This window comes from Pseudorca crassidens, chromosome 11 (genome assembly GCF_039906515.1).
Source record: "Pseudorca crassidens isolate mPseCra1 chromosome 11, mPseCra1.hap1, whole genome shotgun sequence".
Lineage (NCBI taxonomy): Eukaryota > Metazoa > Chordata > Mammalia > Artiodactyla > Delphinidae > Pseudorca > Pseudorca crassidens.
Window position 1 is genome coordinate 39,805,168 of NC_090306.1, and position 23,601 is coordinate 39,828,768.

Genomic DNA, 23,601 nt, shown 5'->3' on the forward strand with positions numbered 1-23,601 from the left:
GGCTTTGTTCCTTGCAGTCGTTCAGGAACCCAGGCTGACACAGAGGCTTTGCCATTTTCAACAGGTAGTTTCTAAGATCATCCTGAGCATCAATAAATGGTGGATGGGATGAGAGAGAGAATGAAGAAAGTACTCGTGCTTCTTTACCTCTTTGGACTGGAACTGACTATGTCAGTTGTGTTCACATTCTATTGGTCAGAACTCTGGAAGGTGGAAAGCATAGTTTCTGGCTGGACAGCCATTTCTCAGTAGGAACTCCATGCTGTGGACGGGGAACATGAGTTTTTGGTGGAGAGCGGCTTGTCTTTGCCACAGCTACCAACTGGCTGTGTGACTTGGATGAATTTTCTTATTAGAATTGTATTTTTTAATTATTTTTGAGATGCCTATTAGTTTTCCTTTTTTTTTTTTTTTTTTTTTTTTGTGGTACGCGGGCCTCTCACTGCTGCAGCCTCTCCCGCTGAGGAGCACAGGCTCCGACGCGCAGGCTCAGCGGCCGTGGCTCACGGGCCCAGCCGCTCCGCGGCATGTGGGATCCTCCCGGACCGGGGCACGAACCCGTGTCCCCTGCATCGGCAGGCGGACTCTCAACCACTGCGCCACCAGGGAAGCCCCGATTTTTACATTTTGACGTCTCTGAAATCAGGGTACATCTTAAGAAAGGTGTATCATACTTTCATTGGCTGCATTTTTTCTTATTGGTACATAAAATATTGGCTCACTATACAACCAGTGACATCTTAGATTTAGGAAAATGGGAATCCCAGTACCTAGTCCAGAGGATTATGGTTAGGATTAAATAAAACAATTAAATTAAATAGATGTTAATTCTTATACCTTACCTTTTATTTGGGGTTTTCTTAAATGCACTGGTATGAAAAGGCATCACTCTCCTGTTTTTATATAATTTTATCACTAGAGGAAACTAGCTTACAGTGTTTTATCATTTTCCTGTGGACACTAAGGTATCTTCTGTGCAGTCATGGTCACCATCATCAAATATTTATTAGGCATCCATATGCCAATGGAACAGAATTGAGCACTATACAAAGTAAGTTAACCAAACCTAATCCATTAAAGTATAGAGGAAACAGTTCTAGTTTTAGATAAGAGCTTCTCTGCCATGGTAAAGGAGTCCTAGAGCCTCTTACATTATTAATAAGGTCTGCATTTGCTTTACACAGAAACAAAGGTCCTGGAGTAACTCTCAAAAATCAAGAGAAAAAAAATCATCATTAATTTTGGCAATTCCTGAACTCATGGCTTGATACACCATGATGCTGGCTTTTGTAAGCTGTGCTTTGAAGTGTTTTGAGTCTCTGTTTATACATATTACTTAATTTAGAATTCAAAGCTCAGCTTTGGAATCACATTTTTATTAATTGGAAAATCATTTGCGCGCTCCATCATACTCCCTGTCAGGACGTATTCAGGATTTAACGTAACGCCAAGGAAAGGCAATTTCAAAATTCTTCTTTCTTTGAGAGGGAAAAAAAAAAGTATGTCTAAATCATATTGATTTCCTAAAACAACACCAAGGTTGTCTTTGCCAGGGGCTGATCTAAAAAGTATTGTTAAATTCTTGCTTAGCGGTGGGGAAAGATAGAACTGATAGGGCTATGAGTATTCAAAACATAGAAGAGCAAAAGACTGCATCTGCACATGAGCAAAATGGAAATTATTTTTCTACTCCAAATCTCCAAATATCATGTAACTTTGTCCCCTTATATTAGTGAAAATACCTCAGAACTTCACACCTCCCTTTAAAAAGCATAAACCATTTACGTTTAGATTACACATGAGGATGATCATAAGTTGTTCCAATAATAAGCGTTCGCTTAGCTAGTACTGCTGTCCGTGGCACAGAATCAGTTTGAATGTTTTTGTTTTGTTTTGTTTTTTACTGCAAGTAACAGGAAAACCAAACTCACAATGGCTTAAATGCTAAAAGGAGATAATAATTCTCTCATTTAAGAAATAGCCCGGACATAGGAGCATTTCTGAGTTACGTAATTTATTGGCTTAATGAGGTCATCAGGAATTGAGGTTCATTTCATCCTTCCACTCTGCCATCCTCAAACGTTGGCTGTTCTTAAACTGTCTTCACTTTGTTACGTGATGTTTGCTGCATTTCCAGACATCCAGAGGCAGAAAGAGGGAATGCCCTTTCTCATGGTCCTTTTGAAGGGAGAAGAAAGCTCCCCTCTTCCTTTTACTGTTGACTGTCTATCACAGGTCTGTTCCTAAACCAACTACTGGCAAGACGAATGGAATGACCGTCATTAGCATAGACTAATCAAGACTAGTCTTTCCTCTCTTGAATCACCTGATCACCCAGTATCTAACAAAACCATCAGGCTTTTCTTAGTAATGAAGAAGGGAGAATGGCTGTCGAATAGGCAGCCTCAGCAATGTCTGGCACAGCACATGATTAAATATATATAAATAGGTTTGCTCTATGTTGTGAAGAGCAAAAATGTTTTAAATAAAACAAATTACCATGTACTTTTCGAACTCCTCCTGCTCAGTTTTGTTAGTCACGCTCTCTTCCATTTCCTTTATCCAAGACTGCTAACCAGTGGCAGAACTGATCGATTCTGAATTTCATTTTGTCTGACACTTGGCCTCCCTTCAAACAGATGTGTTTATGACCAAGTAATGGTATAATGCAGATGATGGTAAAGAGGGTAGAAAGGTCTAGATAGCACAATAACAGTATAAGAAATCCTGAATGTGTTACTATTTATCGATATTTACTTTTTTATCAGCAGAATCCATTCCTAAAAGTTGATGGAAAGTTTATTTCCTTGAAGGTTATGAAAAGTTTATATATGGAATTATAAGTTTGTATTGTATATCTGACCTTAAGAATTCTTTAGTGGATCTGGCCAGTGGAGACTACAGAATAAGAAATTTTCCAAAAATGAGTGTTGAATTAAATTATATCCAAACTTTCAAATTATGTGAGACAACTGACTAATTGGTTACAGATCCTTTGAGCTTTTTTTTTTTTTTTTAATTTATTTATTTATTATTTTTGGCTGCGTTGGGTCTTCCTTGCTGCGTGCGGGCTTTCTCTAGTTGCAGCGAGCGGGGGCTGCTCTTCGCCGCGGTGTGCAGGCTTCTCATTGCAGTGGCTTCTCTTGTTGCAGAGCACGGGCTCTAGGCGTGTGGGCTTCAGTGTGGCTGGTGAACTGTAGAGCACAGGCTCAGTAGTTGTGGCGCACGGGCCTAGTTGCTCTGCGGCATGTGGGATCTTCCCGGACCAGGACTCGAACCCCTGTACCCTGCCTTGGCAGGCGGATTCTTAACCACTGTGCCACCAGGGAAGCCCCCTTTGAGCTTTTAAAACTGTTGTCCATTGTTTTAGATGACTTATCATGAGGCTGGAACTCTACCCAGAAGCTAAATGAGATCTCTTTGCAAATGGTTAAAAGTTCATCAAAAAGTTCTAATTTGTTGAACACAGTACGTCACTCCATTTATTGAGGTTTTACATACTTTAGTAAAGTTTTATAATAATATCTATGAGGATCTTATACATTTTATTAGCTATTATATTAAATTTTTGTTGCTGTTGTCAGACATTTTAAATTGCAGTTTGTGATTGATTATTGTGTGTGTTAAAAAAGAATATTGGTTTTTTATAAGTTGTATCTAGTTACCTTGATAAACTTTTTAGTTCTAATAGTTTCTAATGCTTGTTTTAAGTTTTCTCAAAAGAAGACCATATTGTCTACAAGTGACAGTTTTGCTGTACCTTTCTTTATACTTCATTCTTTTTCTTGTCCAAGTGATATGGCTAAGACCTCTTGAATAAAACCAGTAACACATAGTAGTTGTAAGGCCAACTGGCCCGAGGCAGGGGAACACAATCAGATTCACAGGTTGCATCAGACCGAAACTCTCCGGACCACCCAGTTCCAGAAACTGACCTGGGGACTTTGCACCCGGCCCAGCCTTCCCGCCTTTCGAGGTGCAGGACTAACGGTCCCCCAGGATACCCGAAAAGACCACCAAATAAGGAACACCCTGCGCCCTCCCAGATTCACCACACCCCTTTCCCTTCTTCCCCTATAAAATCTTGCCCAACCCTCACCCGGGTGCGACTTCTCTGGCCCCTTTCTCTCAGAGTGAACCTCGCCCGGGAGCGCTCCCTAATAAAGCTCACTTGAAGCTTTCCTTCCTCTGTTTCGCAGTGCCGTTTGTTAAGATCGGACCTTACAGTAGTCACCACTGTATTGCTGATTTTGATGCAAATGGTTGTAAAATTTCACCATTAAATATCACATTTACTATAAATTTTTGGTAGTTTTCTTTTAAAAAGTTAAAGGAGTTCCCTTCTAGTCCTAGGTTGCTGTGAGTTTTTATAATTGGGTTTTAAAAGTTATCAAATGCTTTGTTTTTTGTATCAAGGTGATCACATTGCTTTATTTATCAGTAAATCTTATGTGCATTAAGTATATGATTATTTGTGGTTAATAAGATGATAACTAACAGTATAGATAACTCAAACATCATTCACTATTGGCTTTAACATGCAATGTATCATTTTTATAGTCATTAGCTTCCTGCTTATGCTAATACTACATTAACATAGTTTATTTATAATTCACTAAAAAGTATTTGAGGTCACTTACAGAATATACCAAAAATGTAGATGAGGAAATCAAGGTGACAGAAATGTAAAAGCCAGAAAAAGAAAATGAAGCCATGTGTCAAAGTAATAAATAAAATGATTTATTATTAACCATAAGGTCCTGTTCAGAACTGAAGAGTTCATCTGCAAATTTGCCTCTGAGTTTCCTAGTAGCCAAAGAAAATAGAGGATGTTGTCAATAGCATGGTTTAAAGTTTCAACACAATAAAAGCAAAACTGGTTGTTCAAAAGAAATACAATCTTTCTGGTCTAAAGATCCCCCAGAAAGAAATTTGTCCCTTGGAGCCTCCTAAAGGGGAAGGCATGATTGAGTTGACTTAATGTTGCCCTTCACTCTCCAAATTGAAAAAATAAAGGGATGGCAGAAGGGGATTATGAAGAATCAGAATCATATTAAAAAATTCTTGGTAATGACATATTTGCTACAAATAGTCCATGAAAAATATTAGGCTAGGTTAAGTGATGATGGCAACCAGCGTTGGGTGGTCTCACCTTCTCAGATAACTTTTGGTAGGTGTTCTGTCTTTTGTTTTCGGGTATGAAATCAGGTTTAGCTTTAAGTCCTTAAAATTTTAGACTAAAGCAGGGAGCTCTTTATATTTTTATCGTCTTCCTTTACACCCTACTTGCTTAAACTAAGATTGTAGGTTAAAAGGAATAAATGAAATTAGAATCAGCAGTTTCAAATTACAGCTACAAGATGTGTTGCTGGTATAAGCATATTTGGTTTTATTTTTGAGTACTCAGCACGAGAGCAGTGAATCCGAATCTTGATTCTTAGTTCCAAAATAGGAAGTGTCCTTGGGCTCAATCCTTAAAAACAGACAAACAAGACAGTGAAATCCTGAAAAGTAAAATCTGATTATCCCATTTCATCTCAGAAAGATGTGGAGAAGAGAAAATCCTTTTCCCGATTAGTCCTCATGAGTTAGTTTTGAATGAAGCTGTCATTTGCCCTGGTCCCAACAGTCACCTGTGTCTCACTTTTTAAAGGGTCGTCTGTAAAAGGGTGAAGGGTTGGAAAAAATCAACTATACCAAATTCTCAGGCTTGAAGGGGATAAATAATCATAAAAGAAAGCTGCTTATATGCACAGAAAAGATATGTCCTAAAAAAATAGTATAAACTTGTCTGATGATAAGAGTCATCTGCTTTGCTTGTTGAAACTAGATTATCCAGGCCCCATCCTGTGCGTACTGAGCCGGAATCTCCAGGAGAGGGGCCCTAGAATCTGCCTTTTAAGCAAGCGCTCCAGGTTGTTCATATAAACAGGTAGGTTAGTTTGGAAAACATTGCCCTGAAGTATTTACAGTAGTTGTCTTAGTGGATTGATAACAGATGATTTTTTTCCTTCTCAGAAAACATCTGTTTTCTGAGTTACCATTTGTTTATTTTTGTAATTACACCAAAAATGTTAATTTAAAAAGAAAAGTTGGAAATAAGCTTCAGGTAAATATTCACTTCCTTTCTATGCTTACCATTTAGGATGCTCGTCTGTTTTCTGTCCCTTGTGAACATACCTCACCTACTTGGGTAAATCCCTCATCAGATCAGGCCCGCTAATGTTCAATGTTTTATCACCAACACGTGAATTTAAATTAAGTCCCAATTAAATAATTTATTCCTGCTTACCAGACCTTCTTGCGCACATGATATATAAGTAATAAGAAGCACTTTGAGTAATGAGAGTAGTTTTTTTGCACAAATTATGTACCTTTGTCTTATTTCTCATCCATCTTCATAGGCGTAACAGAGATTGGCAGATTCAAAAATACAATGATGGTACCATGAGTATTTTTCCTAACAAAGCTGGAAGAATATTTGAAATTAATCTATTCATATATTTCATTAATCCCTACTTGTTTATGCTGATTTATTATCATCACAGTGTATTTAATAATCTTACTTCCTAGACATTGCAACCCCTGCTTTTTATGCTTAAAAGCTAGGTGACATAAAGCAAATGGTAAAAATTGGTGTTTAAAATCAGTATTATTACTGTATAATTCAAAAGCAAGTCCTTCCCAACAATGACTTTATCAAGCCGAACGAGATGTGTAATCTCAGGTGCTTAGGGGACAGAAAGCTGCCTTAATTATGCCAGTCTGTCCTTTGTGATTTTGATTGCTTTATTCTTTATTTCTCTGACAGCTTTATTAACATCCCCAAAGAGGTATGAATAAAATTCCAGTTTCTGGGGTGGGATAAGTGCTCTTGTCCTTCTCTACTTAAAACCCCCAGGACCATTCTCCACTGACAGTAGTAGAATCATATGCATCTTTTTGTGATGTCCATAAGTCCTCAATGATTACAGTCACTTTGGATTTGCTAGAAGTAGGTTAAAAAAAAAAGATCCAGGTTACAGTCCCAGTGAATTTGCTCCCCTAGAGATAGAGGAACTTACAGCACCATCTAGTATATGGCTGGGCTTTTCTCAGAACCAGTGAGTCTGGTTTAGTCATTTTGTGCTGCCAAATACACATCATAGACTATAAACATAGGTTTAGGTTCTTACATGTAAGGGTTCCAATAAGGCACATAGATAATTTTTAGCTAAAACTTGTGTGGCCTCAGATATTCAACAAATATTTATTGAGCAATGGCTATGTCAGGCAGTATGCAATATTAATTTTCTTTCATTTTTAACATGGAAGACAGCTCTACCCTAATTTTTTTAAATGTCAAGAACACTGTTACACTTTTTGACATAAACCACAGCAAGATCTTTTTTGACCCATCTCCGAGAGTAATGGAAATAAAAACAAAAATAAACGAATGGAACCTAATTAAACTTCAAAGCTTTTGCACAGCAAAGGAAACCATAAACAAGACGAAAAGACAATCCTCAGAATGGGAGAAAATATTTGCAGATGAAACAATGGACAAAGGATTAATCTCCAAAATATACAAACAGCTCATGGAGCTCAGTATCAAAAAAACAAACAATTCAATTAAAAAATGGGTGGAAAACCTAAATAGACATTTCACCAAAGAAGACATACAGATGGCCAAGAGGCACATGAAAAGCTCAGCATCACTAATTGTTAGAGAAATGCAAATCAAAACCACAATGAGGTATCACCTCACACCAGTCAGAATGGCCATCATCAAAAAAATCCACAAACAATAAACGCTGGAGAGGGTGTGGAGAAAAGGGAACCCTCTTGCAGTGTTGGTGGGAATGTAAATTGATACAACCACTACGGAGAACAGTATGGAGGTTCCTTAAAAAACTACAAATAGAACTACCATATGACCCAGCAATCCCACTACTGGGCATATACCCTGAGAAAACCATAATTCAAAAAGAGACATGCACCACAATGTTCATTGCAGCACTGTTTACAATAGCCAGCACATGGAAGCAACCTAAGTGTCCATTGACAGATGAATGGGTAAAGATGTGGCACATATATACAGTGGACTATTACTCAGCCATAAAAAGAAATGAAATTGAGTTATTTGTAGTGAGGTCGATGGACCTAGAGTCTATCATACAGAGTGAAGTAAGTCAGAAAGAGAAAATAAATACCGTATGCTAATGCATATATATTGAATCTAAGAAGAAAAATGGTACTGATGAACCTAGTGGCAGGGCAGAAATAAAGACACAGATGTAGAGAACGGACTTGGGGACATGGAGGGGGCGGGGAAGCTGGCATAAAGTGGGAGAGTAGCACTGACATATATACACTACCGAATGTAAAACAGCTAGTGCGAAGCAGCAGCGTAGCACAGGGAGATCAGCTCTGTGCTTTGTGATGACCTAGGGGGTGGGATAGGGAGGATGGTAGGGAGGCTCAAGAGGGTGGGGATATGGGGATATATGTATGCATATGGCTGATTCACTTTGTTGTACAAAAGAAACTAACACAGTATTGTGAAGTAATTATACTCCAATAAAGATCTATTAAAAAAAAAGAAAACACTGTGACTTATCCAAGTGTAAATTCTACAGAGCAGTAAAGCTGATGATTTCATGTTAAATTTAAGCAATCTTTTCTTAAGTAAGCAGTCTTCTCCTGATATGTACCTGTTTGACAAATATAGCACATATGCTAATTTACTTTAGCTACCTGACAAACCAAGAAAATTTTTTGATCAATTTTTAAAATATTCCACTAGTTCTTTATGAATTGCCATGCCAAAGGGAAATAACAAGAACTGTCTTATCAGAGTTACACCAAGGTGATATGTTAACATGTTTAAGCAAATAAAAATGTTCTATCCTTGATTCAACTATTTAAGTATTTATAGTTAGTAGTAAAATAGAGGGCATTATAAACCAACTCCAAGGTCTACCAATTATTGAGAGATACCAGGTAAATTTCGCAGGAGTTCTTTGTAAAGAACCAAATAAGAACTAAAATAGGATAAATTAGTACAACTTTTCTCTGTGGCAGTACAGCAGTACCTGTTAAAGAAATTAAAATTACATGCACCTTCATAATTGTGAAAAATTAGAAACAGCCTAAATGTCCAACAATTTGAAAAAAATAATCTATTTCTGTTTTGTATATACATTCATTTGTATTATATTTTAGATTCCACATATAAATGCTATCATATAGTATTTGTCTTTCTCTGTGTATCTTATTTCACTAAGCCTAATAATCTCTGTTGCTGAGATTATTGTCCATTCATGTTGCTGCAGATAGCAGTATTTCATTCTTTTTATGGCTGAGTAATATTCCATCGTGTGTGTGTGCATGCGTCTGTGTATGTATCACGTCTTCTTTAAGCTAGTCGTTGGGTTGCTTCCATGTCTTGGCTATTATAAACAGTGCTGCTATGAACACTGGGGTGCATGAATCTTTTCAGAGTTTTTGTTTTTTCCCAGTATATACCCAGGAGTGGAATTGCTGGATAATATAGCAGTTGTATTTTTAGTTTTTTGAGGAAACTCTATATTGGCTTCCCTAGTGGCTGCACCAATTTACATTCCTACCAGCAGTGTACAAGGATTTCCTTTTCTCCACATCCTTGCCAGCATTTGTTATTTGTTGACTTTTTAATGATAGCCATTCTGACAGGTGTGAGATAATATCTCATTGTGGTTTTGATTTGCATTTCTCTAATAATTAGTGATGTTGAGCATCTTTTCATGTGCCTGTTAGCCATCTGTATATCTTCTTTGCAAAAATGTCTGTTCAGGTCTTCTGCCCATTTTTAAATCAGGTTGTTTGTTTTTTTCTTTTTTTGATATTGAGTTGTATGAGCTGTTTATATATTTCGGATATTAGCCCCTTGTTTGTCTCATTGTTTGCAAATATTTCCTCCCATTCCATAGGTTGTCTTCTCCTTTCACTGATGTGTCATTTGCTGTACAAAAGCTTTTAAGTTTGATTGGGTCCTATTTGTTTATTTTTGCTTTCATTTCTTTTGCCTTGGGAGACTGATCTAAGAAGATATTGCTGTGATTTATGTCCAAGAATGTTTTGCCTATATTCACTTATAGGAGTTTGGTGTCATATCTCATATTTAGGTCTTTAAACCATTTTGAGTTTATTTTTGTGTATGGTATGAGGGGATGTTCTAATTTCATTGTTTTACCTTTAGCTGTCCAGCTTTCCCAGCACCAGTTGTTGAAGACACTGTCTTCTCCATTGTATATTCTTGCCTTCTTTGTCATAGATTAATTGACCATAAGTTCATGGGTTTATTTCTGGGTTCTCTATTCTGTTCCATTGATCTGTGTGTCTTTTTCTGAGCCAATACCTTGTTGTGTTGATTACTGTAGCTTTGTAGCATAGTCTGAAGTCTGGAAGGGTTATACCTCCAGCTTTACCTCATTCTTTTTTCTCAGGATTGCTTTGGCAATTCTGGGTCTTTTGTGGTTCCATATAAATTTCAGAATTATTTGTTCTAGTTCTGTGAAAAATGTCATGGATATTTTGATAGGGATTGCCTTAAGTCCGTAGATTGCTTTGAGTAATATGACCATTTTAACAATATTAATTCTTTCTCCAGAGAATGAAAAGGATATACATCCATCAGATATCAAAGAAAGTAGTCTGAGGACCAGGACAATGTAGTGGTATAAAGAGTCAAGAAGAGGGAGGGCTAAATGACTCATATTTAAGATCCATTTCCTGGAGTTCTGGTAAAATGGTGTCACTGGTATCCCACTAGAGGGATTAAGATGTCACTGGGTGCACATTGTGGAAGCCAAGTGATTGGGGTTGCTTATTTTTGTTCTGATGTTTGATATTAAAAGAGGTGAGCCTCTAAGGCTTACAAGGTAGAGAGGATTTTTTTTTTTTTTTAAGGAATAAAGGAGGTTGAGCGTATTTGAAAGCAGAGAAAGAAGGTAATGTTGGCTGACATGTCTACAGAGCTTGTGTGTCAAGCCTCATGCTGAGGACTTTATACCCATGATCACATTTAATCCTTAAAAAAAAAAAAAACCTCAAGATGAAGCTATTTCCTTTACCACCTTTGAGATGAAGCCACTGATACCTGCAGAGTTTATTTGCCCAACATCACAGAGCTAGCAAATGGCAGAACCAGGATTTGAATTTTCGCTCGGAATCTTAACCATTATGCCCAGGCGTAAAAGGAAGACCAGTACTACAAGAGCTAAGGGGCAACTGGTAGACTAAAATCGAGAGGATAGAGTCCTGTGAAGGTGATAAGGAGTCATGACCTCAACTAGAAATCCCACAGAGGAGGAACTATGTCTAACTCGCACTATGTGGCTTGTCACGGTCATGGTTGATGCAGCTGATACAGCCGAGACAGGAGTAGTTTGTGTTCGGTATGTGTGATGACAGAACTGACCTCTCACGGGGCCGGTTCCTTCCAGGTTCTCTGAACTGGCCCCCCTTTGTCATCTCATAATTCAGATTCCTAGGGGTCAGGAAGCCTCTTCCTGTTCTGGATGCCCCAGAGCTATCTGGTGCTAGCACATTCCAGAATTAAACTGTATCTGTCCTTCTCTGTCATGTCCTATAACGCCCGTAAGTAAAAGTTCATGGAGCACTTGGGGGTGGGGGGTCCCTCAGGGAAGAGGAGCCCAGTTGCTGCACTGCAGTGATCTGTATTCTTCAGTCAGTCCCCACATAACAGGCAACCACCCACCCACCATCCACTCAACTTACTCATTCTTTCACCAGACATTTATTGCCTGTTTATTGTACTTTAGGCCCATTCTAAGCGCCAAGGATATCGAGATCAAAAGACAGGCATCTCTAGGGGCGGCAATGGTAACTGAAGAGCAGCCAGGACTGAGGCAGGATTTCATATTCTTAAAGATGGGAAATATTTAAGGTGTTTGTTGGCTAAGAGCAATGAGGAGAAAGGACTGAAGAGAAGAAAAGATATTGCCGAAGCAAGCTCAGGAAGGATAGGAAAAGGGAGTAATCTCCTGACACCGGAAGAGAGATGGTGTCTACCTATGAGAGGTAGAGAGAAAGGCATGTGCAGGACTTTGCGTGAGCGGCTGCATTTGTCTGAGGAAGGAGGCGACGGCACTTGCGGAGTTTGGGAGTGAGGTGTGGAATGCGACGAGCACCTTCAAAGTTTGGAACCGCTCCCCAGTGGAGGAGGGGGGCAAGGAAGGAGACAGCTGTGCCTCATGGCAGCCTGTGATGGGAACCGTGGAATTCCAGTAAAGCCAGTTAACACAGTTTTGTGGTTTCTCGTTACCAGCACTTCATTGTTCACACACCCATTAAGCCACAGGAGAAGCCCCTCTTTTGAATGATTCTCCTAGTCTTCTAACTAGAAGGAGGACGTTTGTTCATAAGAGCTAAAATCCTTGGGTCTGAGCCTTCACGTCCTAACTGAAATTATTCCTGACTCCTAGAGGATACAGAAGACAGTTGGATTCTGCTTATGACCTGCTAGTGAGATGATCTGGGTTGCCCCTTGTACAGCCTCAGGCTGAGTCATCTCCCTGGAAAGAGAGGAAGTCAGAGTGTCCGGTCTACACAGAACACCCCTCCCTCCACTGCACAGTGATTTCGGTTTTAGGCTAACAAGTGTTCCCTAGTTCGTGGTTACTCCTTTAGGATTCTTACTGGCAACAGAAATGAGCTCTAATTTAAGCAGACAAAGAGTTAATCAGAAGAATGTTAGGGGGCTCACAGGTTCATTGGAAGGCTTGGACAAACAAGCCTGGAGACGAGACTGCCAGAGGCAATGCCCCAAATCCCACTACACAGCTGGTCTGGGAGAAAGCGTGGTTGCTCCCCGGGGCCCAGAGCTGCTTCTGGCGCCACTGACCAGCAGTGCTCCCCCAAAGCTCCTGCCAAAACCTCTGTCACTGCTGTCTCTGGAACAGATATCCGCTCTCCCAGCTACCCCAGAACGGGTTCTGCGTGGCCTGACTTCTTTGCATCTCTAGCTTCTGACTCAGAGTCTAGAGTGGGTGGTCTGATTAATAGCGCCTAGCTCATGTGCCAGTAGCTGAACTTCATAGGAGACAAAGAACGGGAGTGTTTCTGTTTTTATCTGCTGTAGGGGACGTGGACTGTGCTGGGAGTTAAAATGTTGAGTGGCCAGAAAGAATGACAGATGTCCATTACAGTGCCGTAGACCCATGAATGCGTGTTCCAGTCCTTCTGTATTGGGGAAATTCTAGGTCACTGAATGCTGAGTTTCTCTGTAGTTCCTCTACAGCGGACTTTCAAATTCTTCTTTGAATCTTCAGCACTTTGAAGGATACTCCCAGGAAATGTTTGTAGAACAAATTAATACGTGTTTGTTGAGTATATTCTTTCAACAAACACATATTGGGCATATACTCGTGCCAAGCACTTTGTCAAGCGTTGTTTGAAGGATCAGAAAAGCTTTTACACAGTAGTAAAGGAAGAAGCCATCAGGAACAAGGACTGGGCTGCCATGCAGGAATCACAATATAAGGATTTGGGTCTAAGGTGAAGAAATACTGCTTGGGTACAAAGCAAGGTGGGTCTGAACCAGCTTCCCATTTGACGTTGGGGATATGGTGGATGTGGGGTGGAGAGGGCTGAGAAACATAGCAGGGTGGATTGCAGAGATGGGGGATGGGAGACTGGCAGAGTGGACGGCCACCTGCTGGGAACAGAATGGGAAAGTGGCACCTCCAGGCCCCCTGGCTCTCATCTCACTGGGCTTTTCTAGGCAAGTTCGGCTTGTTCATTTATAGCACTTGCTGGTTTTTCTCTAAGTGACTCTTCTGTGCTCAAGTTGTAACAAATAAGTTTGTTATATTTGTAAAGCTCTTAGAACAGTGTCTGGCACAGTAAATACTATGTAACTATTCATTAAACATATGAAAATAAAGCAATATTCTGTTTCTAATACTTCCACAAAATATGTTAGGAATTCCACTGGGACTCACATTTAGTCAAATGCTAGGTGTATTTTTTCACCTTTGACCTTCTACATAAGCACCTACTTTACATTTATTAGGTGCTTTTCATGTTCTAGGCACTGTCTGTAGCACAGCAGCTCAGCACCCCCTCTGCCCATTCACAGTTGGCAAATCTTGAGTGTTGCTCCCTGGGCAGAGTGCCCTGACTGTCTGACCCACTGGATTACCTAGACAATGACCCAGTAATTCTTCTCTATCTTGTTGAATGCTGAAGTTAAAAACTGAAATTAATGCAGCTTTTTCAGTTGTCTTCAGTGGGAGAATTGGTCCAATTCACCTCTTGTGATTATTAAAGATGGAAATTCTAGTTGATGTGGTTTACATCATATAATCCTCATGAGAACCTCAGAAAAAGCCAGTGAAGTTTTCTTCATTCTACAGATGAGGAAAATGAGGCAAGGGAGTTTAGGTTTCCTGCCAAGGGTCAAAGAACTAATAGGTAACGGCATCACATTTGAACCCAGGCAGGCTGGTTTCAGACCCTGTGTGGTTAAGCTCTATGTCCACTCATTTTCTTCTTTTCGTAAAGCAGCATAACTCCTTCATCATCAAAAGCATTCTTTTCAAAGGTCAAATGAGTCTCTACCTTTACATGCTTCCCTTACAAGTTAGCACACAGCTTAGCAAAAGCCTAGCCAGATAGAACTTAATATCAATAAATAAGGTGTATCCTGTATCTTTTTAAATGGTCATGCAATATGGACAGATATATTATCAATTAATTAGTTGTGTAGATTTAGGTGTTTTTTATAGCTTCAGAAACATTTCATTCTTGCAGAGAGAAAAATTTATTTGCATTTTGCCGAAATTGTCTGTATTTTTAAAATTGAATTTGGTCAAGGCATGCAAAGATGAAATAGACACATCCAAAACTGAACTGTTTGAATGTCTGGTATAGAAACATAATTTTAATAACATGCACTGTCAGATCTGGACTGTAACTCTGGTAAATGACATCAGTGAATGGGACTCCAAAAACTCTATTTGTGTGCAAAACCTCGCATTAGCCAAAAAAGGTCCTTGGAATTGTGCCAAAGCCAGAGACTTTTATGCACCTCAAATGGCCATAAACTCACAGGGACAACCAAGGGTCTTCCAGAGTGCCGAGAGAATCCAGTTATTCTCCGCAGCATTCCATCTGAGGAATCCTAACCCACAGTCACCAATAGCCAGAACACCTTCACTGCTTCTGTGCTCTTTTGAGCAAATGTGTCTCTTCATCGGGTTCAAATGGGTTTGTTGTTTATTTTTTTATAAAACAAACAAACAAACAACTTTTTGTTCCCTTGGTAAAACTGGAGGCCTAACGTATTTTCCAATTCCTTTTGACAGAGGAAAAGACGAGCATATGAATCTAACCTCATCTGTGACGGCCTGCAGCTAGAAGCAACCAGATCGGTAAGTGTCAGACCCTTCCCAGCCGCTGGCTGCCCCTTGCTGCTGGGAACCCCCGTGTCACTCGAGATGCTGGGATGGCATTCGAAACGTGTAACCCCAGCCGTACCTTAGCTGTCAGCTGGGAAGGGAGTCGATCAAAATCTGCATTATAGAATATACATTTGTTTCTCATAAAAGCCAGCAGATCTTTTTTAATAGCCAAAGAATGTAATAATAAATCCATATAAATGTATTTATTCAAGAACCTTTCTGAAGATTTTTTTCATTATACAAACAGTAGTTTACCAAAAAAAAAAAAAATAGAAAATGTAGGAATAGTGGAATCTGTACCTTAATTATCCATAAATAATCTTACAGTTCTTCTAAACATTTTTTTGCTCAGATGTATATATTTTTTTCCCTTCCAGAAAGGAAAATTATTATTTCACAATTTTTAAATTTGCTTTTTTCCCTTTATTATATAGTAAATGCATTTCTATATCAATAAATATAATTCTTTTAAATTCTTTTTAATGGCCATGTAACATGACATTGAACAGATATATAATAGTCTTCTATGTTTAAGAAATTTAAAAAATTGTTATTACAATAACACTGCAGTGACTAGTGTTTTTATGTTTACTTACTAATTTGGACTGAAAATTAACACGTTTGCTTTTTTTCATCTAAAATATTGGTAATTTTATGAAAGAACTATGCAACATAAAAAGAAATCTGTGTTTTAAAACTGTGAAAATAGTTGGTTTGGTTTTCTGGTTTGTGTTTTCATTCTTCCAATATAGCTTTTGGACGACAAGCTTGTATTTGTAAAAGTACATGCTCCATGGGAAGTGCTATGCACGTATGCTGAGATAATGCACATTAAATTGCCTCTGAAACCCAATGATCTGAAAACCCGGTCCTCAGCCTTCGATAATTTCAATTGGTTTACCAAAGTCCTCCAAGTGGATGAAAGTATCATCAAGCCAGAGCAAGAGTTTTTCACTGCCCCATTTGAGAAGAACCGCATGAATGACTTTTACATTCAAGATAGAGATACATTCTTCAATCCAGCCACCAGAAGCCGCATTGTAAGTCTAAACCCAATTTAGCTGCTGTTGTTGGGTGATTTAGAACCTGCTGTTGGATGATTAGTGGTTTAGTTTGGCTGGTTTGGTTTGGTTTCTAAAAGCTGCCCCAAAAAAAAGAAAGAAAAGAAAAGAAATACGCCTACAGATTCCTGTTAGGATAGTAAACAGTGATTGGTTAGTTACACTGTATAAAACGCCCACTCTATTTTGGAATCTTTTTAGGTTCACTTCATTCTTTCTCGCATCAAGTATCAAGTAAGGGACAACGTTAAAAAGTTTGGGATTAACAAACTCGTAAGCTCTGGGATCTACAAGGCAGCTTTCCCTCTCCATGATGTAAGTCAAACAGCAAAAATGAAATAAAATATCTAATGTGTACTCCAGTGTTAGTAGGGAAGGGCTAACTTCTTGACCTTGTTTCTTCCTTGGTAAAATGAAGACAACGTATTGCAAGACTACAAGCTCATTTAGGGCAGGAACCATGTTGTGTTGTTTAATGCTGAATCCCAGGCACAGGGAAGCCCCTCAGTTTAAATGAGTGAATGAATGAGGCAATGAATGAATGAATGAACAAAGAAAGGAATGAACAGTAGCTTACCCATAGTTAATGTGTGGAGTGTGTAGATTAGCAGTTAAGAGCATACACTCAGGCTGAACTACCTGCTGTGCCACGTCCTAGCTGGATGATCTTGTGAAAGTCATTTAGCCTCTCTGTTCGTCAATTTCCTCAACAATAAAATGGGGGTAATAATGGTACCTACCTCGTAGAGTTGTTATGAGTAGCGGTCCCCAACCTTTTTGGCACCAGGGACCGGTTTCATGGAAGACAATATTTACACGCATGGGGGGGCGGGGATGGTTTAGGGATGATTCAAGGGCATTACATTTACTGTGCACTTTATTTCTATTATTATTACATTGTGATACATAATAAAATAGTTATACAACTCACCATAATGCAGAATCAGTGGGAGCCCTGAGCTTGTTTTCACTTGCCACTCACTAATAGGGTTTTGTGAGTCTGCAAGCAATTGATTTATTATGGTCTCTGTGCAGTCAAACCTCTCTGCTAATGATAATCTGTATTTGCAGCCGCTCCCCAGCGCTAGTATCTCCGCCTCAGCTCCACCTTAGATCATCAGGCATTAGATTCTCGTAAGGAGCGCGCAACCTAGATCCCTCGCATGCGCAGTTCACGGTAGGGTTCGAGCTCCTATGAGAATCTAATTCCACCGCTGATCTGACAGGAGGTGGAGCTCAGGCGGTAATGCGAGCGATGGGGAGTGGCTGTAAATACAGATGAAGCTTGGCTCGCTCACCTGCCAGCCATTCACCTCCTGCTGTGCGGCCAGGTTCCTAACAGGCCATGGACTGATACCAGTCCGTGGCTCAGGGGTTGGATACCCCTGGTTATGAGGGTCAATTAATCCATGTCAATGTTAGAACAGTTCCTGGCATATAATAAGTACTATTTATCTGTCAGCTATTTTCATAATTACTGACAGATATTATTATCAACCAGAAAAGTATTGGTTCTTTGTAAGAAAAATACATGTTAGACCATTTCATTTGTCATTTTCTGTAATACAGGCTTTTTCCCCTCTGAAATACCATTTTGAAACTGTGCCCTGGAATATCACAGGGCTTTTAAACAAGCGTCTTGTCAGGGTTCTTGTCACGATGGCGATACAGCAGAGTGTTGACATTTTTTAAGGACTATGTACTGAGATGACAGCAACTCCTCAAATTCAGGAGCACTTCTCTAGCTGGTAACATCACTCATGAAATGAAAATTTTAAAATGTGACTGCTTTAGACCCTTAATGATTCCATAAATGCAAGGATATTATATCTAAGCTTTTAAAATAAATTCTGTCATTGAAATAAAATACTATATTATATTGCACTGTTACTCTGTTACATTCGCTGTCAATTTATCTGAATCTCTAAGACCAAAAAAGCAAAGACTGAGACTGATAATTGCTACTGTGTAATTCATGTATTTGTAGATAAAGACAATATTGAAATGTACTGTATAAGATAATAAAACTAGGACAATAAATAGCTTCTTCATACACATGCATAAATAGAGAACAGGGAGCTGGGTGGAGAAGCAGAAGCTGAGCTTCCTGGCTAAGACACCCAACACAGCAGTCCAGCCCTACAGTCCATATGCTTTATATTTGTGCCCGAGCAAAATTAACAATGAGAGCATGCCATGAACTTTGGGGACACTTGCAAATAGCCATCATGATTATTAATATGGGATGCCAAGGTTCTGTAATATTCAGTTGACATCTACCCCAGTTCTTTTCCCCTAAAGCCTCTTGTAACTGCACTAGTCCCATGTCCAGGCTAAGGAATGATCTTGTGTGGTGTTTGGAAAGGAAGTAAGAGGAGGTCAGGACCCATGTTAAGGCTTTAATACTAATACTTTTCTGGTTGATAATAACATCTGTCAGTAATTATGAAAATAGCTGACAGATATATAGTACTTATTATATGCCAGGGAGTATTGTAACATTGACATGGATTAATTGATCCTAACAGCTCTATGAGGTGGCTGTTATTATGATCCCCATTTTACTGATGAGGAAATTGATGAATGGAGAGGCTAAATGACTCTCACAAGGTCATCCAACTAGAAAGTGGGGGAGCAGGTGTTTCTGGTTCTAGTACAGGTGGAAGGAAAGTGAGTCAGGTTGAATTTAAGCAGAAGCAGGAAGTTTGGTTTCTTGAACAAGCTAAATGTGTAACATCATGTCAGGCTTTTTTGTTGTTTATATTCTATGTGTGGTCACAGAATAACTGCTGAATTGCGGGGCAAAAAGCCTGGGTTTTAGAATTGACCCTGCCACTAACCAGCCAAGGCCCTGGTTTCCCCAGGTGTCCAAGAAGGGGCTGGACTCTCAGGTCTTCCTCCAGTGTAGCAGTTTGGGCCCTTAAGCAGCCCAGTTTTTCACTGTTTAGGACTGGCCCATTTACAGGACATTAAGCATCTTCAGGGCTCTCACCAAATACCGGTGGTGGTCCCCAGGATTCTAACAACCAAGCATTCCTTTCCACCCGCATTCGCAAATGGTCCTCCAGGGGTAAGTATCACCCCTGGTTGAGAATTACTAAAAATTACATGGTATTTTCATCCCTTCCAGCAAATAAAGACCCCTTATTTACAAATGACTGTGAAGTGTTAGTACCACATTTAATCAACAGAACACATGAACACGTGGTGATTGTGATGCTCATTTGTTTGCTTCTGCTTCCCAGTGCAACTTCAGCAGTCCGTCAGAGGACCTCAGCTGCCCCAATGAACGCTACCTTCTGTACAGGGAATGGGCTCATCCTCGAAGCATGTACAAAAAGCAGCCCTTGGATCTTATCAGGTGAGTTGTAGCGAGCACTCCAATGAGAAGGGCTCAGGGTTCCCCTCGTGGCTTCTAAATGTGGCAGTCGTCCAAGAGTACTGCTAACCAGTGGAGTTCACCTGCAGCCCTGAGCTTCATTGCCCAGAGTTTTTATTGAGGCTTCATTACCTAGGCATGATTGATTGAGTCATTGCCCACATGGCTCAGTCTCCAGCCCCTTCTTCTCCTGTTGGTCCTGCAGTATCACATGGCTCCAATCACATGGTTGGTCTTTCTGGCATGGCCAGTCTCCATCCTGAGTCATCTCATTGGCACAGACCATCTAGGGTCCACCATCAATAACAAAGTCATTCCTATCTTGGGAAATTCCAAGGCATTTGAGGTTACCTCCGAGGAACTGGGACCAAATACCCACCAAATTCTTCATTAAACAGGAGTAAACATTAGATTTAGCTTAAATTGTATGATAAGAGATACCAATTTTCACTGCTTTCCTGTATCTGCTGTTAGGTACCATTTCCGTCAGCATATGAATTTAATGTCTAGTTCAGCATGTGTGTTCTGAAAGCACCAATGTTGGCTACTTTCCAGAAGCTTCTGTTGTTTGGGCAAGGCTACTGGAGAGAGAGAGATCAAGAACAACTAAACAAAAATAAGCAGATAAGTGAACAAAATTTCTGATTGAAATGAAGGAAATAACACAGTGATAAGATGGGGAGGGGTGGAGTGAAGTGAATCTAGAAAGTTATCTTGGAGTAGGTGGCATGTGAGCTGAGATTTGTCTACTGAAAAGGAGCCAGTACTTTGAGGATCTGGAGAAAGTCATTCTAGGAAGAGAGGCAGCTGGTACAGTGGCCCCGAGGCACAAAAACACTTGGCAAGTTTGAGGAAATTGTGAAAACCATTGCTAAGGAGAAAGGGAAAGATGAGGCACAAGGTTAGAAGGGTATCAGGAGCATGGAAAGGAGTGTAGACAAGTGCGGTGAGAAGCTGTTGTAATATTTGAAGCATTCAAGTAATTTTATCTCGCTTACATTTTGCAAAGATAGTGTAGAGGTTGGGTTACAGGGGGCGCAGGAAGCAGGGCGAGCCGGTAGGAGGCTAGTAGCATGAGCCAGATGAGAGATCGTGGGAGCAGGTGTAGAAGCGTTTGGGGATTCAGGTTGACAGGACATGGTTATGGGTTGGATGTGGAGGGTGAGGAGAAGAGGAGGGTCAAGGTGGCCCCCGGTGGCCCTGGAGCCAGGTGCCTGTTCTTTCTATGAAATCTCAGTGCCCGTCCACCTGAACTTGGGGAAAGCCTCTTAACCTTAAAAGTGAGAGTTTTAAAACACTGAAGAATTTTCGTTTTGTTTTACATTTTATTAAGGGAAATTTCAAACATATACAAAAGCAGAGAGAATAGTACAGCAAGTCTGCCTACTATGTCTGTCACCCAGCTCCAAACATTATAAACTCCTAGTCACTGTTATTTCTTGTTTATCTCTACCTCCTACTGGGTCATTTTGAAGAAGATTCCAAATAGTGTAACATTTCGTTAGTAAAATGACAAGGTCTCTTAAATACAACCAGAGTACTCCTTTTGTTTAAAGTCATGAAATAATCAGTATTCATGTTTTCCTGATTATCACAAAAATATGTGTTTTTTTTAACAGTTTTCTGGTTGTAATCAGGATCCAAACAAGGTCCAGACGTTGCAACTAATATATCTCTCAAGTGGCTTCTAATCTATAATTTTCCTGTTTCCTTTTTGTTTTCTTTGCAGTTGTTGAGGGGCTTCTCTATTCTCTATTTGGCTGATTTCATTCTCCCCTGTGGTGTTAGACTTGTTTCTCTGTCCTATGTATTTGCTTTAGTTAAGTCATTTGATCCTCATCTAAAAGTTTGATCTGATTGAGGTTCGACTTTGTGCAAGAATACTTGTGTGGGTTTTGTACTTCTGTCAAAAGGTACATAGTGTCCATTTGTCTCTCTCGTGACGATAGCAGCCATTAATGAACGTTGCGTATTTCATTTGGTCATACTCTAATTTCTTCCTTCATTTATTAGCTGGATCGGAATTATGAAGAGGCACTGTGTCTCATTAACTCGAGTTATCCTGTAGAATAAAATTTTGAAAGAGGATGTTTGTACACATGTCAGTATTTGAAGTTGATATTTATATGAGGGTTCCCTTCCATTATTTTTGTTTTATGTTAAACCTATGGCAGGGTGATAGGTTTGATGGCTTTTTAATCATTCTTTATGCGTTTTTGTTTGGGAGCAGGGATTCTGTAAAGAAAACAATTTCCCCATGATTTTAAGTATCTTTTGCTAAAATACATTTAACTATTCCCTGTCCCTGGTCCACATGTTCCCTTTGTTGCTTCCCATTAGTAACCCCTTGAGCGCTCAGGCTGTTAAACCTTCATCGCTGGTTCCCAGGGGTTAGCAGAGGGAAAATGGACTCTTTCCCAAACAGCAAACCAAACAAACCAGAAAGAACAACCTGGAGGAAACAGACTTTGCCCCGGAAAAAAAAAGCAAAGTTTCCCTCAGCACTCTCTCTGAGTGCTAAGATGTGGTATCCACAGTACAAGGACAGGATTCTATTTTAAAAAAGAGAAAGAAAGAAAGGATTATTCTGAGAATAAAATGCAGCTCTTAGGAATTAAAAATGAACAGAACAGAAAAAACCCCAACAGCCGTGTTAAAAAATGAAGTTGAAGTAATTGTGCAGAACGTAGAGCAAAAATATAAAGGAACAGCGGGAAAATGGGGGAAAAGAGAAAAATTTAAAAATCAGTCCAGGATGTGCAATGAACAAATAATAGGAATGCTAAAAATAAGGACAGAGAAAATGTAAGGAGGAAATCAGATAAATATTTCATGACAAGTACCTGTAGAACTGTATTGAAGAACTGAGCGCCCTGAGTCTCTGGATGGACAGAGTAGTCAGAGCCCAGCCCGGAGAATGAACAGGGAGCCATCAAGCCACTGCAACGCGACCTCTCAAATACTGCAGACAGACAGAAGATCCTACGAGCCTCCAGAAAGAAAAACAGGTTTCATACGAAGGAGCAGGACTCATAATAGCACTGAATTTCTCAACAACAACACTGCCACCTACAAGAAAAGAGAGCAAGAATTTCATATTTCTGAGGAAGGTGCTTTTTTTAACTCATGGTCCGAATGCAGTTATGGCCAAACTGTTGATTAGGTGTGAGGAATTTTCACAATTTAAACGTGCAAAGTAATGGAGGAGGTACTCCACCAAGAAAAAGACGTGGATTCAGTAAATGGGGATTCCCAACCCGAGAGAGGGACAGGGCGATCCCAGGTGACAGCTCTGTGGCAGGACTAGCAAGTCATTAATCCAGGTGGCAGGACCTCTGAAGAGATTGAGTCAAGGACATGAAATTGATAGGCTACCTCGTGTGTTAGAAAGTAGTGAGAAAGTTACACATTAAAGGAAAGTCTGGGGTTGAATCGTTGATAAGTACACAGAAAACTAAGCAATGAACCAGCAAGACAATTATTAATTCCAGAGAAAACAAAATATTGGGCAGGAGAGAAAAAGTAAGCATAGCAGATGACTTGATGCAGCTGTGAGCAGTCTTTACAGAGTCTTACTATTTATAAAGCAAGGATATTGCTCTAATCAAAATTATATCGTAACTATGTCGAGAGGATGGAGGAGTGGAGGTGTGGGTGTGTAGATGAGACGGGGATTGAAAGAGAGCTTAGGGCTTCCCTGGTGGCGCAGTGGTTG

General features: G+C 39.8%; 1 protein-coding gene across 3 annotated transcripts in view; it reads left to right on the forward strand.

The window, feature by feature from the left end:
- ANO6 (anoctamin 6) overlaps nt 1–23,601 on the forward strand; it is a 201,244-nt gene that overhangs the window by 111,170 nt on the left and 66,473 nt on the right. For all 3 annotated transcript variants that reach the window (XM_067696281.1, XM_067696282.1, XM_067696283.1), the window contains 4 exons: nt 15,351–15,416; nt 16,199–16,486; nt 16,709–16,822; nt 19,753–19,868. In XM_067696281.1, coding sequence (XP_067552382.1) covers nt 15,351–15,416; nt 16,199–16,486; nt 16,709–16,822; nt 19,753–19,868 — 584 coding nt within the window. The remainder of the gene's footprint in view (nt 1–15,350; nt 15,417–16,198; nt 16,487–16,708; nt 16,823–19,752; nt 19,869–23,601) is intronic.